Genomic DNA, 17,853 nt, shown 5'->3' with positions numbered 1-17,853 from the left:
TCTTATGGCAATTTGTAATGTTTTTGTTTTTATTTACAGTCTAGCTTACATCAGGGTATGCACATCCTTGTAGGTCTAATAAGAATTCTGGAAAAAGTAAATATTTATCAATATTAACCTTACTTGCTCACCTTGTCATGGACATGCAAATGAACCAGAACATTACTCAAAAGAAAAGAGAAATTGAAGAAGATTATGAAGGAAAACATAAATTAATAATCCACAAACTGGATAATTTTATTCTGAAAACTCACTATTGATACAACTTCTCATGAAGTATTAAAAGATTACTTTTACAGTCCCCAAAGTACTTGTCTTTGCCTTTCTTGATGGTTAGGATTAAGACCATATTCTCCCTCTATAAGACCCATTCCCATGCCCTATCACTAGCTAGTTATTGTCACAATTTTGACACTACTAATAGGAAAAATTCTTTAAGCATTTCTGAAAGTCTATCAAATTTACCTGTGGCCAATAGTCATGATTACCCAGTGCAGGGAAAACCTGGAGATTTGGAAAGAGACTCTGGATGGTGGTTGTCATATTAGTGATCACATTTATAACAGTGTCTGTTGAGAGTTCAGGTACAGGAACATGAGGTGGGCTATCCCTGAAAAAAGAGAGAGATTGTAAAGAACAAAATCAGTTTCATAAAGAGTTACTAGACTTATGCATGATGCGTTGCTATACCTATCATTGCAGACTTCCATTTTAAAACAGCAGATTACAGCTAAAGAGTTGATAGACTACTCTTCACCTACCTCTACCCTACAGATAATCCTATAAAAGAAAATTAACAAAATATAATACAAAAAATAAGCTGGAAATCCCAGCCTATTTCACTACCTGACTGAAGATTTATAAGAGGCTAAAAACTGCAATAATTAAAAGCAGATGCCAATTGAACCAGAGCCCAAATGCCTATTTCAAATCCCAGCTTTGCCAATTACTAGTTGTGTATACTCATAAGTTACTTAGATGTTCAGTGCCTTCATTTCCTCATCTGTAAAATGGGAATAATAATACCCATTGTAAAAATTAAATAAGTTACAATGTATAAGTTAATTAAAACAGTGCCAAGCCCCAAGTAAATACTCTACAAGTATTAGCCATGGTCATTATTCCAGGTAAAGAAATATGGGCCTCTTCACCCTATAATGATGAAGGGAACCAGTTAGTTATACAGCCAGAAGATGATGCTTTACAAAATTGTCATGACAGGTAAACTTCCATTATTGCCTTTTGTCTTTGATAATTTCATGAAGACCTAATATCAACACCTCAAGATATTGATGCAACTGTGCTGTTTATGGATTCATCTCGTAGTTAACACTGACATATTTCTGAAATCTGTATTCAAAAAAAAAAAAAACTTCTAAAATTGTTCTTACCTCTAATAATGTTGATTAGTTTGACCTAGTGTTTTTTTAACTCAAATAACTCTTAAAATGTAACTAATCTTGTTACGGAATTCAGCACTCTTATGAAGCTTAGGACACTGTAAATAAATATTGAGTAATTAATGGTACTTGTATAATCACTTACCCTGTCCATATCATGAAAGATGCTTCTTGTCCAGAATTTTTAATAAAATCAAATGCTGACAAAATAAGTTGATATGGAGAATCACACAGAACATCTCCAAAAGTGCCAGGGTTGGAGGCATTTGCACCTTTAGATGAAGCACACACTTTTGTGTGGTCATCTGTGATGTGGTAAGTAGGGTCTAAGTGTAAGTCAGTCACATGCCAAAACTGTCCTGTTGATTACACAAAAAATGCAGATAAATCTACTCGTTCTCCTTTGGAATTCTCATAAAAATATTTATATTAAGACTAGAGACGGTTGTTCCTCCTTGTGATGGAGGAAAGCCTTGGTAATTTAAATGTTCATAAGCCTTGAAGTTAAATACAGTCCTTCTCTGTGAGAAGATGAGCTTCAAGGAACTGTAGGAACAATTTACTACTTAAGTGTTTCAGAACTGATGAGCTCAGGCCGGGCGCGGTGGCTCATGCCTGTAATCCCAGCAATTTGGGAGGCTGAAGCAGGTGGATTACTTGAGGTCAGGAGTTTGAGACCAACCTGGCCAACATGGTGAAACCCCATCTCTACCAAAAATATAAAAAATTAGCCGAGTGTGGTGGCACATGCCTGTAATCCCAGCTACTTGGGAAGCTGACTCAGGAGAATCACTTAAACCTGGGAGGTGGAGGTTGTGGTAAGCTGAGATCGTGCCACTGTACTCCAGCCTGGGCGACAGAGCAAGACTCCGTCTCAAAAAAAAAGAACCCATGAGCTCAGTATTAGTATCAGCATGATAACCTAACAAAGAATATTTAGCAAAGCTATGTTTCCATAATAAAATGTATGAAAATACCCTTCGGAGAGGCCAATGATGACATCATCTTGTGTCTTAATAGCATGTCTCCTGTAAGAGTTTAAGATTTTACAAATTATTTACATTCTTCTTGTAGAAAAATTGACGTATAAATATGATGTCGTTTGTTAGGGTTACACAGTGAGTAGGTAGACTGCAGAACCAGGAACTATATATCACTCTTACTTTCTTATAAACCTTGCCTCTCAACATTAATTCAAAGAACATAAATCTCTAATACAAGCTTTAAGCCAAAAATAGGAATTCTCAAAGCTTCTTAAAAGCTATTTAATAGAGGTACATCTTCTATCATATACTCGTATAAAATGTTAATAAAATTAAGGGAAGTAGTTGTTAAAAAGGATGCTTCCATTGGGTTTTTAGGAAGCAGCCAAGCCCATTTGATAGCACCCTTACTTGGAAATCATCTTAAGAAAGTTTTTTTTGTGTGTGTGTGTTTTTGAGATGGAATCTCGCACTGTCTCCAGTGCTGGAGTGCAATGGCGTGATCTTGGCTCACTGCCACCTCCACCTCCCGGGTTCAAGCGATTCTTCTGCCTCAGCCTTCTGAGTAGCTGGGATTACAGGTGCACGCCACCACACCCAGCTAATTTTTTGTATTTTTAGTAGAGACGGGGTTTCACCATGTTAGCCAGGATGGTCTCGATTTCCTGACCTCGTGATTTGCCCGCCCCAGCCTCCTAAAGTGCTGGGATTACAGGCGTGAGCCACCACACCCGGCCAAGAAAGTTTCCTTTATTGAAGGTAATACTAGAACAAATAATCACAGTGGTATCTCTCTTTATTAAGTATTTGCTATGTGCCAGGCACTGTGATAAGCAATTTAAATATACTATGTCATTTGATTCTCAAAACTACTCTCCGAACTGGGAATTATGGTTCTCATTTTAGAATTGAAAAACCAGTGCTGGGTCAAATGGAAAATTTGTTAAAGTATACACAGCTAATAAATCTGAACTCCCATACTGAAGGGCTTCCAAGTTTGTTTATACATCATTTATATATATATATTCAATGATCCTTATAGACCATGTTCAAATTGTTTTAATACAGAGATTTTTTTCCACACTTTTGAGTTTTTGAGTTTACTCTGATTATGACTAGAAACACATCAGAAGTGACAAAGTAGCAAGTACTACACCAGAAGCACAGAGCAAACAGGTAGGATGCAAACTTTAAACTCTACCAATATGTTACAACTGAATAAAACCCAAAGCTGGGATAATAAGGTGAAACAGTTGATACGTTAAGGTGAAAGGGGTGAGTTATCTTTTGGTGGTTGTTTCTTCCCAACATAGTTGTCATTATAATTCCATAACATATTTATGTTCACAACTAAGAAATGGTAGACAAAAGATCCAGAAGAAAGTAGTAGTATGGTCAATTACTTGGCACTTAGTCACTATTTGAAAACATCTGACAAAAGCAATTTTATTTTATTCCATAATGCAGAAAATACCCCAATCTTTATTTCCATCTTAGATATACTTTACCCAGCACAAAAAGTAAAGATGGCAAATAGCTCAGAGTCATCCCAGAGAATCATTTTAACGTGAACATGTATTTGTATTATTTCGAGAATGTAAGGGTATAGTAAATGAACATGAAACAATACAGTGTCGTGGTTAAGAATGGAGGCCAGAGTCAGACTGTTTGACTTCCAACCCAAGCTCCACCACCCACTAATCTTGCTATGTGATCTTGGCCTATTTCATTGATGAAATGGGAATAATAATAGTGCCTACTGTGAGAGTTAAGTGACTTAGTAGAAGTAAAGCCCTTAGAAGGTGTATGGAACCAAGTAAGCTCAATGTTAGTTTTACTGTTATTTTTTTAACTTCAAACCCCATTTCCAAGTAATACTTAAAATTCAAGTACTTATTACATGTTTAGTACTATTTTTTATGCTTCACATGTATGAGCTCATTATTATGTATACTCCATTTTACAGATAAGAAACTGAAGCACACAGAGATTAAATTCAAGTTACATGCATCATCTGCAACAGATCTAAACTATCATCTGCAACAGGGCTAAACTATGAATTCAGGAAATCTGACTCCAGAGTCCACATTGCCCTTATCCACATACAATTCCTCTCTGTGTTTTCACATTCAAATATCTCCAATCTCACCTGCCTCACATGAAAACAGATAATGAAAACGGGTACTCATGCCTGTAATCTCAGCACTTTGGGAGGCTGAGGCAGGAAGATCGCTTGAGCTCAGGATTTTGAGACCAGCCTGGGCAACATGGTGAAACCCCATGCCTACAAAAAATACAAAACTTAGGAAGGATCTCTTGAGCCAGGGAGCTTGAGGCTGCAGTGAGCCAAGATTGGGCCAAGGCACTCCACCCTGGGTGACAGAGACCCTGTCTCTAAAAAAAAAAAAAAAAGGGAAGAAGAAGAAAGAAAACAGATAACGACAATATCTACACTCGAGATACTGTGAAGATTAGGGGAAAAGAGACTATAAACATATTCAGCATCTGTTTCAGTAAACCCAAACCTGAAATGCATTAAGAGTACACCCCTCTGATATAATTTAGTACCTAGATTTATATCGCCAGCATCTAGAATATGCATGACTTATAGTAGCCCTTCAACAAACATTCTTTAATTTATATATGATGACATTTAGGCAAAGGCAAATTTCATGATATCCTCAAGATCACAGATGACTCAGTAATGAAAGCTTAACTGGAACCAGTCTCTCCAGACTTCCAGTCTAGTGATCTTTCTACTGCATGGCATTCCAGACAGATAAATTAGGGGATAATCATTTAAATTCACTGAAAGATGTCTTTAAACAGAAGCCAAGAACAGAGCTCTGACAGCTTCTTAACCTGGGACTCATGAATAATGAACATCTGGAAGCCTCATGTCCCTCTCCTAACGAAACTGTGTGCCTATGTGTGTTTCCACGGCCTGGCCTGTGGCAGAGCCCACACTCCAATCCATGTTTCCTAGTTCAAAGTCCAAAGTTCTGTTTACCACAGCACGTTTTCCTGTTCTGCAGACTATCTTTAAAAAGATTTCCAAGTCGGGCGCGGTGGCTCATGCCTGTAATCCCAGCACTTTGGGAGGCTGAGATTGGCAGATCACGAGGTCAGGAAATTGAGACCATCCTGGCTAACACGGTGAAACCCCGTCTCTACTAAAAGTGCAAAAAATTAGCCGGGCATGGTGGCGGGTGCCGGTAGTCCCAGCTACTCGGGAGGCTGAGGCAGGAGAATGGCGTGAACCTGGGAGGTGGAGTTTGCAATGAGCCGAGACAGCGCCACTGCACTCCAGCCTGAGTGACAGGGCGAGACTGTCTCAAAATAAAAAATAAAATAAAATAATAAAATAAATTTTAAAAAAGACTTCCAAAAATATGTGTGTGTGTTCAGCAAATCTAGAAAAACTCTCAAAATTATACCACAAAATCTTTTAATCCAAAATATTTTATAACTTCTCAAGAATCCAATGAACCATAGTTCAGACATAATTCAGCTCGCCTTATGCCTTATTTTAACATAGTTTGAACACTCAGCAGTATATGAATGGTTGAAGTATGGCTGCTGGGATTGGCCAAACTTAGCTATTGTTACCAGTGCATACTCTTAAGTTAGGTTTTCAGTCTCATCTGACTGTTAAGCTAGGTTACAGTTCATTCACAAGGATTCAAATATAGAAGTAAGGAGTCCTTCTCAGGCCGTATTTAGTTTGCTTTAACAGTACCAATACACAAGCCAGTCCCAGCCTACTCAATCTAAAGAACTGTAGCCAAAAACACACAGGTGAAGCTTCCTAGAACTTCTGTCGTCCGACCACCAGGACTTGACAGGGCAGAAAACTAAGACTGGGAATTTAAACGCAAAAACACAAAACAAGAAAGCAGTAGCCAGGCAGGGTGGATGCTGAAAGGAAGTCCAAGCATTTGGGGCTGAGAGGAGGCAGGGGAGTTGTCACATCAAGTGGAAAATACGCAAAATATTACAAACAAGGAGAATTGTGAAACTGCTGAGTGAACACTTCAGACCTTTGAACTCCAGTAACACTTCAGACTTTCGAACTCCAGTGACTCCAGTAACACTTCAGACCACTGAACTCCAGTAACCCCTCTTCCTTCCCCTTTAGTAGGAGGGGATTCAACCTTGCAGTTTCCCAAACAGGAGGTGTGAAGACTCACGGAGTCCCCAGAAAGCGCTCATTCAGGCCTCTTTAAAACACAGGTGAATTTGCCATTGTGTGGCCTCAAGCAACGTGAGACATTTTATTTCAAAACCCTAACCGGTCACATAATTAAAGGAACACAAGCTAAGCCGTAATAAAAGCAGAAACCAGTATACATAAACATTTTGGGGAAATTTCTTGTAATGACTGACATTTGCCACAGTTCGGAAACCAGATTTACAGTTTTTGCTTCAGATCTGACAGCTGAGTCGTGAGGACTTGGCCTTCAAAGAGAAGATATTTGCCCTAGAGCGCTCCCAAGTCCTGAGAAAGCACAGAGGGAGCGAAAGAGGTTTCAGCACTAGGTGCTGCTACCGAGTCTCAGGGACAACTCTCCCCTAAAAGAAAACAGAACCCCACTTCTCTAATTTGGTTTTTCCTCTTAACAGTGCAATTATTTTTAAAGGGAGTTGAGGAGGTGGGGGCACCTTGATTTTTGAAACTGGAGGCTCGGATGGCATTGTACAATCTCCCACCAAAATGTATCTATTCTGGACCAGTGAGTCTCAAACTTAGCCGAAAGGAATCATGCGGAGGGTGGGTTAAACAGCATACTGTGGAACCCCAACGCCAGCGTTTCAGATTCAGTAGGTCTGGGATGGGCTGGAAATTTGCAATGCTAACAATTTTAAGTGCGGCGGCTGCTGCCACCGGTCCAGGGCACACTTAAGAGAATCACTACTGTAACGGGCACTGTGTTAAGTGCTGGGAGTGAATAAAATGGGTCCCGCCCGCAGGAAACCTAGTGGACATCCAGGTGAAATGAAGTCCCCGTGAGTTCCACGGTAGACTAAGGGGTGAGTCTACCCGAGGGTGCTTTCGCGCTCTGGCTGGGTGAGTGGCAGAAAAAGCCACTGATCTCGGTCGAGCAAGACAGAAGATAGTGTGAGTCACGCTGAAATTTACTTCCCTGAGCTGGTGGGGAAACTGCAGTCCCCCTCCATTCAGGACCGATTAGGGGCCTCTTGCTGTGCTGCACATCGGACTCCCAGCTTCCTCTTCCCTTGAGTCCCGCAGCTTTTCCTTCCTTCCCCAAGGAGCAAAACAACTGAGATGCAGGATGTAAACAAAAGCCAGGCTGGCGAAATCCGGCCGACGCGCCCTTGGAGCGCCCCCACCGGCGAGGGCATTTCCCCCGCCCAGCCCCGGCCTCCCGGCTGGACGCCCTAACGCTGTAGTCCCTTGGTCGCCCTCCCCGCGCCCACCAGCCGTGGTCAACGCCGGACGCGTCAGGGGCCCGGCTAGCCCGAGCCTCTGCCGGGGGCAGCTGCCCCCACGCACTTTCTCCTGCTGTGCGCAGGCGCCGCCGCTCCGCGCTCTTTGCCGCCTGGGAAGAGAAGGGTCGCGGACAACTCACCTATCGCCGGAGGAGGATTCCTGCCGCCTGCGGGCGCCACGGGCAGCCCGAGGCCGGAGCGGCAGTGCCAGGCAGTCAGCAGGCAGCAGACGAGTGCGCGCACCAGCGCCATGGAGGGCCGCGGGGCTGACCTGGAGGTTCGGGCTGTCCCGCAGCTCCACTCGGACCGTCAGGCCTGAGGGTGAGGCGGAGGCAGAAGACGGCTGCGGGTGTAGACGCCCGACTGATCACGTGCAAAGGCAGATTCCGCAGCGAGTCAGTTCGCCTGACCTTCAGCTGCTGTTTAGCGATGATCTGTTCTCGTATTTCTTAGCGTCAGTGTTTGGCCTAGGAAGGAATGTACTTGTAGAAGCTCAAATTCCGACTCGTGTATCAGTGGTGCAGTTGATGTCAAACACTGACATACTGGTGCTTGGGGATAGAGAAAGACATTCCATTTAGTAAAAGCCAGAAGGAGGGAGAACAAGATCTCTCAAATCCGTGTGTAAAAAGGAAAAAACAGGGAGATTTTATTCTGCTAGAGAATAAGAGAGGGGGATTTTCAAAGAATCCAGGGGAAAAGTCTGTTTCTTCAGTCTCAGATAACACCTTTGAGCAATTAGACGTCCAGGCATCCGCAGCTGGTTGCAAAGCCCTTGGAGGTATTCACCCCTTCTACAAACATTTTTGTGACCCTGAAGTTACCTCTTTGTTCTTGACGAGGAAGCAGTACATCAGCAGTTTATAATTATATTGTGGAAACAAGGAGAATATTGGGCAAAAAGCGAGTGGTTAAAATGTGCAAGCAAGCAGGAGCCTGATCAGAATTTTTATTATTTCAGTCACTAAAAAATGCTGGGGTGCTGAAATCTCAACGATCCCGGTTCCATTCTTGGGCCAACCTACCCCAGCTTTAATGGGTAGGGCGCCTCAGTAGAGGTGATGCAGAGAGCCCTGAAGTATCATGATTTGAAGGAAATCAGCAAAAGTTCTGGATACTGCAGTGGATCTCGAATTGAAGTCTCTGGACTGGGAACATTAGCACCACCTGGGAACTCTAGTTAGAAATGCAAATTCCCAGGCACCACCCTAGACCTGTTGAGTCAGAAACCTGCTGGAGCCCAGCAGTTTGTGTTTTCACAAGCATTTCAGGTCATGTTAAAGTGATTGTGATGTTTGAAAACCAATGCTCAAAGATATCACGTTTTGTTTTTTGTTTTTTTTAAACTGCCGGGAAGAGAAGGGTCTTAGAATTAGAACATGTTCTGAAATCATGCTTTATGCATTCCAGAGATGCATGGAAATCATAAATAGAGGTGGTTGATTTGATGCTTCCACGGAACTTTTTTGAATATACTTCTGGCAAAGAAGTAAGTCTATACAAAGAAGTAAGCAAAGATAAGTCTGGCAAAGAAGTAAGTCTACACAAAGAAGTAAGCAAAGGTAAGTCTGGCAAAGAAGCCAGAATCCCGAAACTGTGCTGGATCCTGTATTCTGTGTTCCTTCTCTCACCGTTTATGAGGATGCTGATCTCTTGGAGATGACAAGCTAATAATTTAAATTTATAGGGCGTGGAATTCCTTTGCAGAAGAAAATGCTTTCCGTAATTACTAACCTCAAAAAAGATGTTGTAGAGTGTATTTCTTTCCCAGCATAGAAAGCTTTGTTTTGTATCCCATGTAATTTAATGGGAGTGTGTGTCATGAAACGGGCTTTGAAATGGGAAGCAAGGTGCTTCCATTTTCTGTTTTGTAAACCAAAAATAAAATTTGAAGGCCCCCCACAACCATCTGAATGGACGACCATCTGTATGGACTCTTTCCCCAGTCAGGGCACTCTAAAATTTAACCTGAAAGACTGGTTCAGGCCATGAAAAAGGGGATGGGGGGCTTGGACATGGGTAATTAACATCAACACAGACCTTAAATCTGATAAGGAACATTTAAGATCTGTTTTCTCTAAAGCCTGCTACGTGGAGGCTTCGTCTGTGTGACAAAATCTGGGTCTAACAACCCCTTATCATAACCCAGACATCCTTTCTATTGATAATAACTTTTTCAATCAACCAATTGCCAATCAGGACATGTTTAAATCTTCCTATGATCTGGAAACACCCACCCCCCGCCCAGCTTCAAGTTGTCCTGCCCGTCTAGATCGAACCAATGTAAAATCTTACATGTATTGATTGCTGTATTATGTCTCCCTAAAATGTATAAAAGCAAGCTGTATCCTGACCACCTTGGGCACATGTCAAGACCTCCTGAGGCTGTGTCACTGGCCCATCCTTAACCTTGGCAAAATAAACTTTCTAAATTGATTGAGACCTGTCTCAGGTACTTTTGTGTTACAGTTTCAAGTCCTGCCAGGGCAGCCGAAGTCCTGCTTCAGCTTTTGGATGATTCAAAAGCTTTCAAGAACCAAAGTGCATTCCAGTGGTGGACAAGATGGTCCTTGGAGTTTCTCAGTTCACAACCTCTAGAATATGGGAGAAAATGGAGCCAGAAAAAAATGGTGAGCTGGTGAGAGAAAACAACTGTAAGGATTAACGAAACAACTTAGGAGTTTTTAGTCCAAACATTTAAAGCTAGGAAAAGGATAAATTATAAAAATAGCTCTTTTCACTCCTTTTTTTTTTTTTTCCAATTTCAATATACTTTACTGGAAGTAACTGGTTGCAAAATAGTTTTTCAGTAAGCATAAAACAAGGCATACACATTTTGAAACTTAAGAAATGTTTGAAATCCTAAAAAGTACAGTATATTAAAATTAGTGGGTAGAAACACCATCCTTCTTTCTACTCACTCCACTTTCTTTTTTTTTTCTTAATACTCACTAAGAAGCAAAAAACTACAGTGCCCCAACATCTCTACAGGCATATCTCAACCATGGGCATATATTTGTAGGTCTCCATGTGCCAGGTGTACAAATATGTCATCGTGAGTGTGTATATCTGGGTGAGGGAAATCACATGAAAGAAGAGCAGAAGCTTCACAAAACAGCCTTAGCTTAGTTTGTATCATTGAGACCTTCGTATCATTTCAGAAATGTTCTTCCAGGGCCTGTTGGTCAAATTGCCTTTGGTCTTGGTCATTTTTCCTTTCCTTTAATTATGTTTCTTAACTATGTTAAGAAACAAAACAAAGATGGCAAACCAGAAAAGTTAGTGCATTGACAGATTGACAGTGTGAAATAGAATTTGGTTTGAAGAAAAATGATTTGCGACTACCCAGAAAAATTTAGGAAGCAAACATGTTAATTATCTTCCCTCTTAAAATCATTTGTTCTACCACTGCAACCCTTGATCTTTCAGACCATTGCATCTTTGTTTCCCATTTAGGCCGCCCAAAAACCTTTTCATTCTTCACTCTGGGAGACAGTTGTTATGGAAACTGGTGCCAGTGTTATTTGGCTTCATTTTAATGAGCTAAAGATAAATCTCTATCTTTGGCTTTGTATCTTTAATAAGAGAGAGGCCAGAATCTGGGCTTCTGGTAGAGTGTAGGCTGAAATCCAGTTGTTAAACAGCCCTCCACCAGAAGCAGAGATGGTGGCTGTCAGAACAGTTGGAGCCAACAACCTGTTCATGTTGTGTTTCATGCTTTTAAAGACGGGTAAACTGAGTGCAGTGGTATGTGCCAGTAGTCCCAGCTATTCAGGAGGCTGAAGTAGGAGGATTGCTTGAGCACAGGAGTTTGAGACTAGATTGGGCAGCTAAGCAAGACCCCATCTCTTAGGAAAAAAAAAAAAGAAAAATTTCTCATACTTATAGCTGTAAGTTAATTGAACATTTTTTTTCTTTTGAGACAGAGTCTCTCTCTGTCACCCAGGCTGTAGTGCAATGACACAGTCTTGCCTCACTTTAACCTCCACCTCCCGGCTCAAGCAATTCTTCTAACTCAGCCTCCTGAGTAGCCGGGATTACAGAAATGCACCATCACACCTGGCTAATTTTTGTATTTTTAGTAGAGACAGGGTTTCGCCATGTTGGCCAGGCTGGTCTTGAACTCTTGGCCTCACGTGATCCACCTGCCTCAGCTTCCCAAAGTGCGGGTGCTGGGATTACAGGTGTGAGCTGCTGTGCCTGGCCAGTTAATTGAACTTTGAATTAATTTATAAAAACTTACTAAAACACAGGGCTGATTAAAAATGAATACAGTATTACATATAAGTGCTGAAATATATTTACCTCCCTAGCCTCCCAAGAGGCTAACAAAGAAAAGGAATGATCGGGGAGAATAAAATCTTGTGTTTTTGTTTCAGAAGAAAAGTTAGCTGAAATATTAATTTTGGAGAGGAAATAAAGAGAAATATTGCAAGATTTCCAGCTCTCAATATTATTTACTACACATGAGAACTTGGACATGCAAATCTAACCTTCAATTTCCTTATTGGTAAAGTAAAAATAAATAATACCTGCCTTCTTGCTAAACATTGTATGGTTGAGAAAATGTATAAAAAGCATTTTGTAAATGATGAAATATGTAAAATATTTGTTTGTTTGTATTTCACAAATTCAGACCCCAGCCAGATACAAACAGGTATTTAATTTGGTTTGGTCAACTCAATCACCTTCCCTTTCTTCTCCCCGCCCCGCTCCACCACCCCGAAATTTTGAGTGTCTTTATGCACAGCACTCCATTTGCACTCTCATTGACTTTATCCAACTCAGTTTAGTTGTCTGGAGAAACATTTTTTATAATCCAGGATAAAATTCACTCCCTTTCTCTATTGCCTTTCAATAAGAAATTTTGATTACATGATATTTTGATTATATTTACCTTTTAATAAGACATTTTGATATACATCATTTTGTTTCTTCAAACCGTTTCTTCTAAAGACACTACTTCCACCGGGTGCAGTGGCTCATGCCTGTAATCCCAGCACTTTGGGAGGCCGAGGCAGGTGGATCACCTGAAGTCAGAAGTTCAAGACCAGCCTGGTCAACACGGTGAAACCCCGTCTCTAAAAAATACAAAAATTAGCCAGGCATGGTGGTGGGCGCCTGTAATCCCAGCTACTCAGGAGGCTGAGGCAGGAGAATTGCTTGAACCCGGGAAACAGAGTTCGCATGACTGCACTCCAGCCTGGGCAACAAGACTGAAACTTTGTCTCAAAAAAAGGAAAAAACGACACCACTTCCGTAGCCCAACCCACTATACAAGGCTTCTCTGGGTCCTGGCCAAATGAATTTTACCATCACAGATTCTTCATGGAAGGCTCGACCAAAACTGTGGCATTTCTGTATTTTCTAAGGCTTTTGCTTATTTTTTAAATTAGTATTTTAAACAAAGTGCTAATTTTTTCAGCCTTACTTTATGCTATAAGAGTGACTATTTTACTTAAAATTGTCTAATATAGAATTCTTAGCCAGATTAATGATATTAGAAACAACAACAAAATTTCACATGTAAGATTTTTATTCAAATTTGATTTACATTCCAAAAGAAATTATAAAATGTATTCACTTGTTTATAAAAAAAGGGGGGGGGACAAAACTTTAATTCAAATTATAAAACATGATAAATTTTCAGATTAAAATTGGCCAAGTTGCTTGGAGTAACAAGTTTTTAAATCACCATTTTCCACCTCCACACCAAGGATAACCTTCTAATTAATGATCAGCCATGTTGTAATAGGATAGCACTGAGACTTGAGGAAACAGAAAAACTGAAGAGCTCTTCCAAGCCCCGACCAGGAACATTTTTATGCCTTCTCATAGTGGCGAACAGCAACCACATCACCAAAAGTAAGGGTCTGCAAGGTTCAAAAGATAATCAAATCTTTTTATACAGGAACTTCAGTCACCGAATTTTAAAGATCATCATATATGTGATCTAAGTATTATGCAAAAGAATGACATTTACAAACATTAAATGCTGCATAAGCATTTCACATCTTGAAAAGAGACCCTATATTGATATACAGTTTATGTCTCTGAAATGAGAATGAAGCAAACACTGGGATTAGCACTTTAGATTCAAGTCAAAAGAATTTCTTTAGCCTTAAATTATCAGGGTAATTGAGCAGATCAGGTGTGAGAAATGGAGTGTCTACGTTGTTTTCTCAGCTATCTGCTTTAAAAGTGAATGAGTTTTATAATAGGTTTACATAACAGTTTTCAATTCTTAACCTAGATAAATTTTGAATAGCCATTAGAAAATCCAATCATTTGAGCTGATGGTATTTGGAATGACTTGTTCCAAAATCAAGAGGAACATGTAAAGGTACAAATATTCTCCTTGTTTTGGTTGTCACGGTTTAGCCTATGTGAACGCAGGTAGGTAGGTGGATAGGATGCGGAACATCAGCTCTATTACTCTAATGTCAAATCTAACTTGAAGAGTTATTATAAAACCACTTTACAGAACTTAGGGGGTTTTGGTGCTCATGGTTTTCATGTATTGATGTGATGTTCAGGAGTATAGTATATCCTTGTAGTCTATTGCTTTAGTCTTCCTTTTTGAACTCAATCTTGCCTGATCATAGTCATGCATGCCACGGTTGAGCTATCTACTTTTCTGTGTTCTGGAAAAAAATGGAGGTAAAAGCATAAAGGAGAACTTCAGAGGGAATCTTTTAGAAATGAGTCCTTTCTTTTATTGATTGTTGCCAAAAAAATGTGAGCAAATATCCTTTAACATGAAAGGAAAACTGTCCCTCTGCTCCCCACCTCCATCTCCACAGAAACATGAATATCTCTCTGCAGAACAGTGCTGATTGCAGTAGTCAAGGGGAGAAGGAAACATGAGTCCCCATTCTTAAACAACAAAACTTTCTCTGCTGTCATCGTACAAGGACTATGTAAAGCATTCTCACACCCTCCTCCAAAATTGAATGAGCCTACCCACCTATGTCAGTATCATCAATATACCATTGCAGGTCACACAAAAAGCGTCTGAGGAAGGCTTGGTGAAGGCATAATATTTCTCCTAGTTTGTGATACTACTCCATCATTAGATAAATTATTTGTTAATTATTTTATATTTGATCAATTTAGGACAAAAACAGGGGAAAAAGTCTTGTAAAGATGGAGTCAGAAATGGATCAGAGTAATAACAACTGTAAGCCCAACAACCTCAATGATTGCCAGGAGCCATCCGGGAAGTAGGAAGAAGCAAGGGAGGGGGCCCGCAGAAGGACGGCAACACTAGGGTCGCCTTGATCTCAGGCGTCTAGCTTTCAGAACTGAGAAAATTCATTTCTGTTGTTTTAAGCCACCAAGTTTGTGGTACTTTGTTGTGGCAGCCTTAGGACACTAATAAATCCTCTTTTACAGATAATTCCTAGTAAGTAAGAAGAGGCTGATTGAAAAAAATATTTTTCATGTCTACCTAGTATTGAATATATATGTTTAAAAGGCATATTATGCGTTCGAGAAAAAAACTGGAAAGAAGTAACATCAAAATGGTTCTCTTTGGGGGCTGGGAGCCTTGGCTCAGGCCTGTAATCCCAGCACTCTGGGAGGCCGAGGCAGCAGGCAGGAGCATCACTTTGAGCTCAAGAGCTGTAGGCCAGCCTGGGCAACATGGCGAAACCCCATCTCTACAAAAATACAAAAAAATTAGCCCGGCGTTGGTGGCTTGCACCTGTGGTCCCAGCTACTCAGGAGGCTGAGGTTGTAGAATCGCTTGAGCCCATGAAGCAGAGGTTGCAGTGAGCCAAGAATGCACCCCCCTGCACTCCAGTCTGGGTGACACAGCAAGACTTTATCTCAAAAAAAAAAAAAAAAAGGGTTATCACTGATAAGAAATCAGAGGGGATTTTAATTTTTTTGTTATACTTTTCTGTTATATTCTAAATTATCTGCCCAGAACTTGTGTAACTTTATAAATTAAAATATAAACTGTTTAAAGATCTCTTATTACAGGAGCTATAAAGTCATCTGTCTGAGATTCTCTTATAATAGCAATTATCTTTATATATTTCAGTGATTATGGGCTTTATATTACATTTTATTTGAGAGACATCCATAGTTATCCTACAAAAAATCTTTTGACACAGTTTTAGGCAAATCAATGGCAACTTTTATTTTTTTAACTACACATGAATTTTTCTCTTTTTCTACAATCAAAGAAGTTGAGCTGAAGAAGAAAATTAACTGGGATCTTTTTGTTTCCCCTGTTTTACATATAGTTAAAGAACCTTGCCAGTGATGTATTATTAAAGAAGGAAGGAAGGAGGAAGAATGGAAGGGGGAGGGAAGAAGAAGGAAGGAGGTGAGAGGTGTGCGGAGAGGAGAAAAAAACAAGGAAGAATGGAGAATTGTCATTACTTACCATAACCATTTTGCCATCCTTAATTTCTCTTACAAAATTTGTTTCTTTGCCATCCCATTTCTGTATGTGAACAAGTTTGTCTCCATCCAGGCTAACAACAGACTGAGACCAACAACAAAATGCAGAACATAGCAATAAATACAATTCAGATTTCTGATACGGAAGACAAATGATGTGATTTTTGAAAGAGTTGTGTAATTGAATAAATCATGATCAATTAATTATCCTATCATTATTTCTATTACTTCTAGATTTTCTATTATGTAAATTTGATTAAAAAGTATACATCTAAATACAAAAATTTAATATATTAAAAACAAAAATCCTAAACTAGTGCTTTGCAGCTAGTCGTCCCTCTAAAGAAAGCCTTAGAATGGGGCAAACTGTCTATTTAGTCAATCTGAGGCAACCTGGGGAATTAAACAAAATGCAATCTCTCTTTCAAACAAACCTTATTAAATATTTTCTGAAATACAAGTTTGATATAAAATGTGAACAGTATATGGTAAGAGACAAATACAACTGAGATTTATGCTATAGCAAGTACCCATTGTTCAAAATATAACATATGCACACTAAACTAACTTTGGTGTATTTCTCCTTGGATTGAAATACTGAAAATATTCTACACTTTCCAACATCTTAAAAAAAACATGCATTGGAAATCTTTATCTTTATTCCCCCCTCCCCATCCCCACTCTGGAGAAGAAGCAGTTTCTCACCTTACAGTTTCTATCATCTGCAGTGGTTTCATCAAACTCTTCTCCCAGCTGGAAACTAATCTCCGTGTTCTTGAATGTGCTGAGAGTCCTGATGACCACTTTGTCTCCTTCTTGACTGATAATTACCGTTGGTTTGGTCACATTTCCCACCTGCCTAGTGGCAAAGCCCACGCCTAAAATAGCAAAGGGAACAGTACAGTCTGCAGCAACTTCCAAAATAACTCACAAAGCAAGAATCTGCTTTCTGATTCTGGAATCCAGGTTCTAAAGTGTAAGTTTCATTAGAACATGATTAGCCCATTAATCATGTAAAACACTACTGTGATAATAAGTGGATGCAGAAGAAAACCAAAAAAGTCAGAGAAGCTTCATATTCTCCACGGAATAGCAAATGTCCTGTTTTTATTGGCCCTGGGTAAGAAGGCAAGCAAGTGCCACATTAAAAATCCATTCAGTGGAAAATGCATAGCCTAGCATCTGATCAGGACAATGTGATCTGTCTTTGCCTCTTGCTGACCTGATGAGTGAAAAATGGAATCTGCAAATATCTAAAGCTGCACGTTGAGAAGAGAACAGCCGGTCTTATTGTTACCTACCTAGAGCCTTCATGTACTCATCAAAGTTCTGACTGTCGGTCAGCTTCCAGGTAGCACAGAAAGCCTCCACCATCCTTGCCCTTTCCCCTCTTTAGAGACAGGAGCAGGGATCTTCTGGTCTAATTGCCACTGCAGCTCAGAAGACCCTTTACACATCAGCAAGCAGCTCCTGGCTTCTTATTTGGAAAGAGGGTGGGCAAAAATCCAGTGATTTAAATTGCAAACACACCCCTCCAGTGTCCCTCTCTCCAAGAGGCTGTCACAGAGAGAGGAGAAGGGAAGGAGCGCTCGAGTGAGGCTCCAATC

At 40.2% G+C, this 17,853-nt stretch overlaps 2 protein-coding genes and 1 long non-coding RNA gene across 6 annotated transcripts in view; 1 reads left to right on the top strand and 2 right to left on the bottom strand.

Annotated features, from left to right (window-relative positions):
- The window catches only part of SMPDL3A (sphingomyelin phosphodiesterase acid like 3A), a 20,478-nt gene extending 12,303 nt beyond the window's left edge, over positions 1-8,175 (bottom strand). Inside the window, exons 1-3 of one of the 3 annotated variants that reach the window (XM_518720.9) lie at positions 7,975-8,175; positions 1,546-1,759; positions 466-610 (exon numbers count right to left, since the gene is read on the bottom strand). In XM_518720.9, coding sequence (XP_518720.3) covers positions 466-610; positions 1,546-1,759; positions 7,975-8,086 — 471 coding nt within the window. In that variant the 5' untranslated portion in view covers positions 8,087-8,175. The remainder of the gene's footprint in view (positions 1-465; positions 611-1,545; positions 1,760-7,974) is intronic. The other 2 variants (XM_009451922.5, XM_009451923.4) reach the window with 2 other exon arrangements.
- LOC107975287 (uncharacterized) lies at positions 8,056-16,172 on the top strand. Its single transcript, XR_010158168.1, has 4 exons — positions 8,056-8,155; positions 9,245-9,396; positions 10,304-10,464; positions 16,087-16,172. It is a non-coding gene; the product is annotated as an uncharacterized LOC107975287 (long non-coding RNA).
- On the bottom strand, positions 13,353-17,853 carry FABP7 (fatty acid binding protein 7). 2 transcript variants are annotated; one of them, XM_527495.8, is made up of 4 exons: positions 17,548-17,830; positions 16,952-17,124; positions 16,230-16,331; positions 13,353-13,707 (listed from the first exon to the last, which is right to left on the bottom strand). In XM_527495.8, exons 1-4 carry the CDS (start codon positions 17,618-17,620, stop codon positions 13,657-13,659), a joined length of 399 nt encoding a protein of 132 aa, XP_527495.1. In that variant the 5' UTR covers positions 17,621-17,830; the 3' UTR covers positions 13,353-13,656. The 2 variants fall into 2 exon arrangements, with proteins under 2 accessions (XP_527495.1, XP_009450199.1); XM_009451924.4 differs by lacking the exon at positions 13,353-13,707 and having other exon boundaries at positions 16,062-16,331; positions 17,548-17,853.

The sequence above is a fragment of the Pan troglodytes genome, chromosome 5 (genome assembly GCF_028858775.2).
Source record: "Pan troglodytes isolate AG18354 chromosome 5, NHGRI_mPanTro3-v2.0_pri, whole genome shotgun sequence".
Taxonomy (NCBI): domain Eukaryota; kingdom Metazoa; phylum Chordata; class Mammalia; order Primates; family Hominidae; genus Pan; species Pan troglodytes.
Note: the sequence above shows the minus strand (reverse complement) of the source record. Positions and strands in the feature narration are given on the sequence as shown.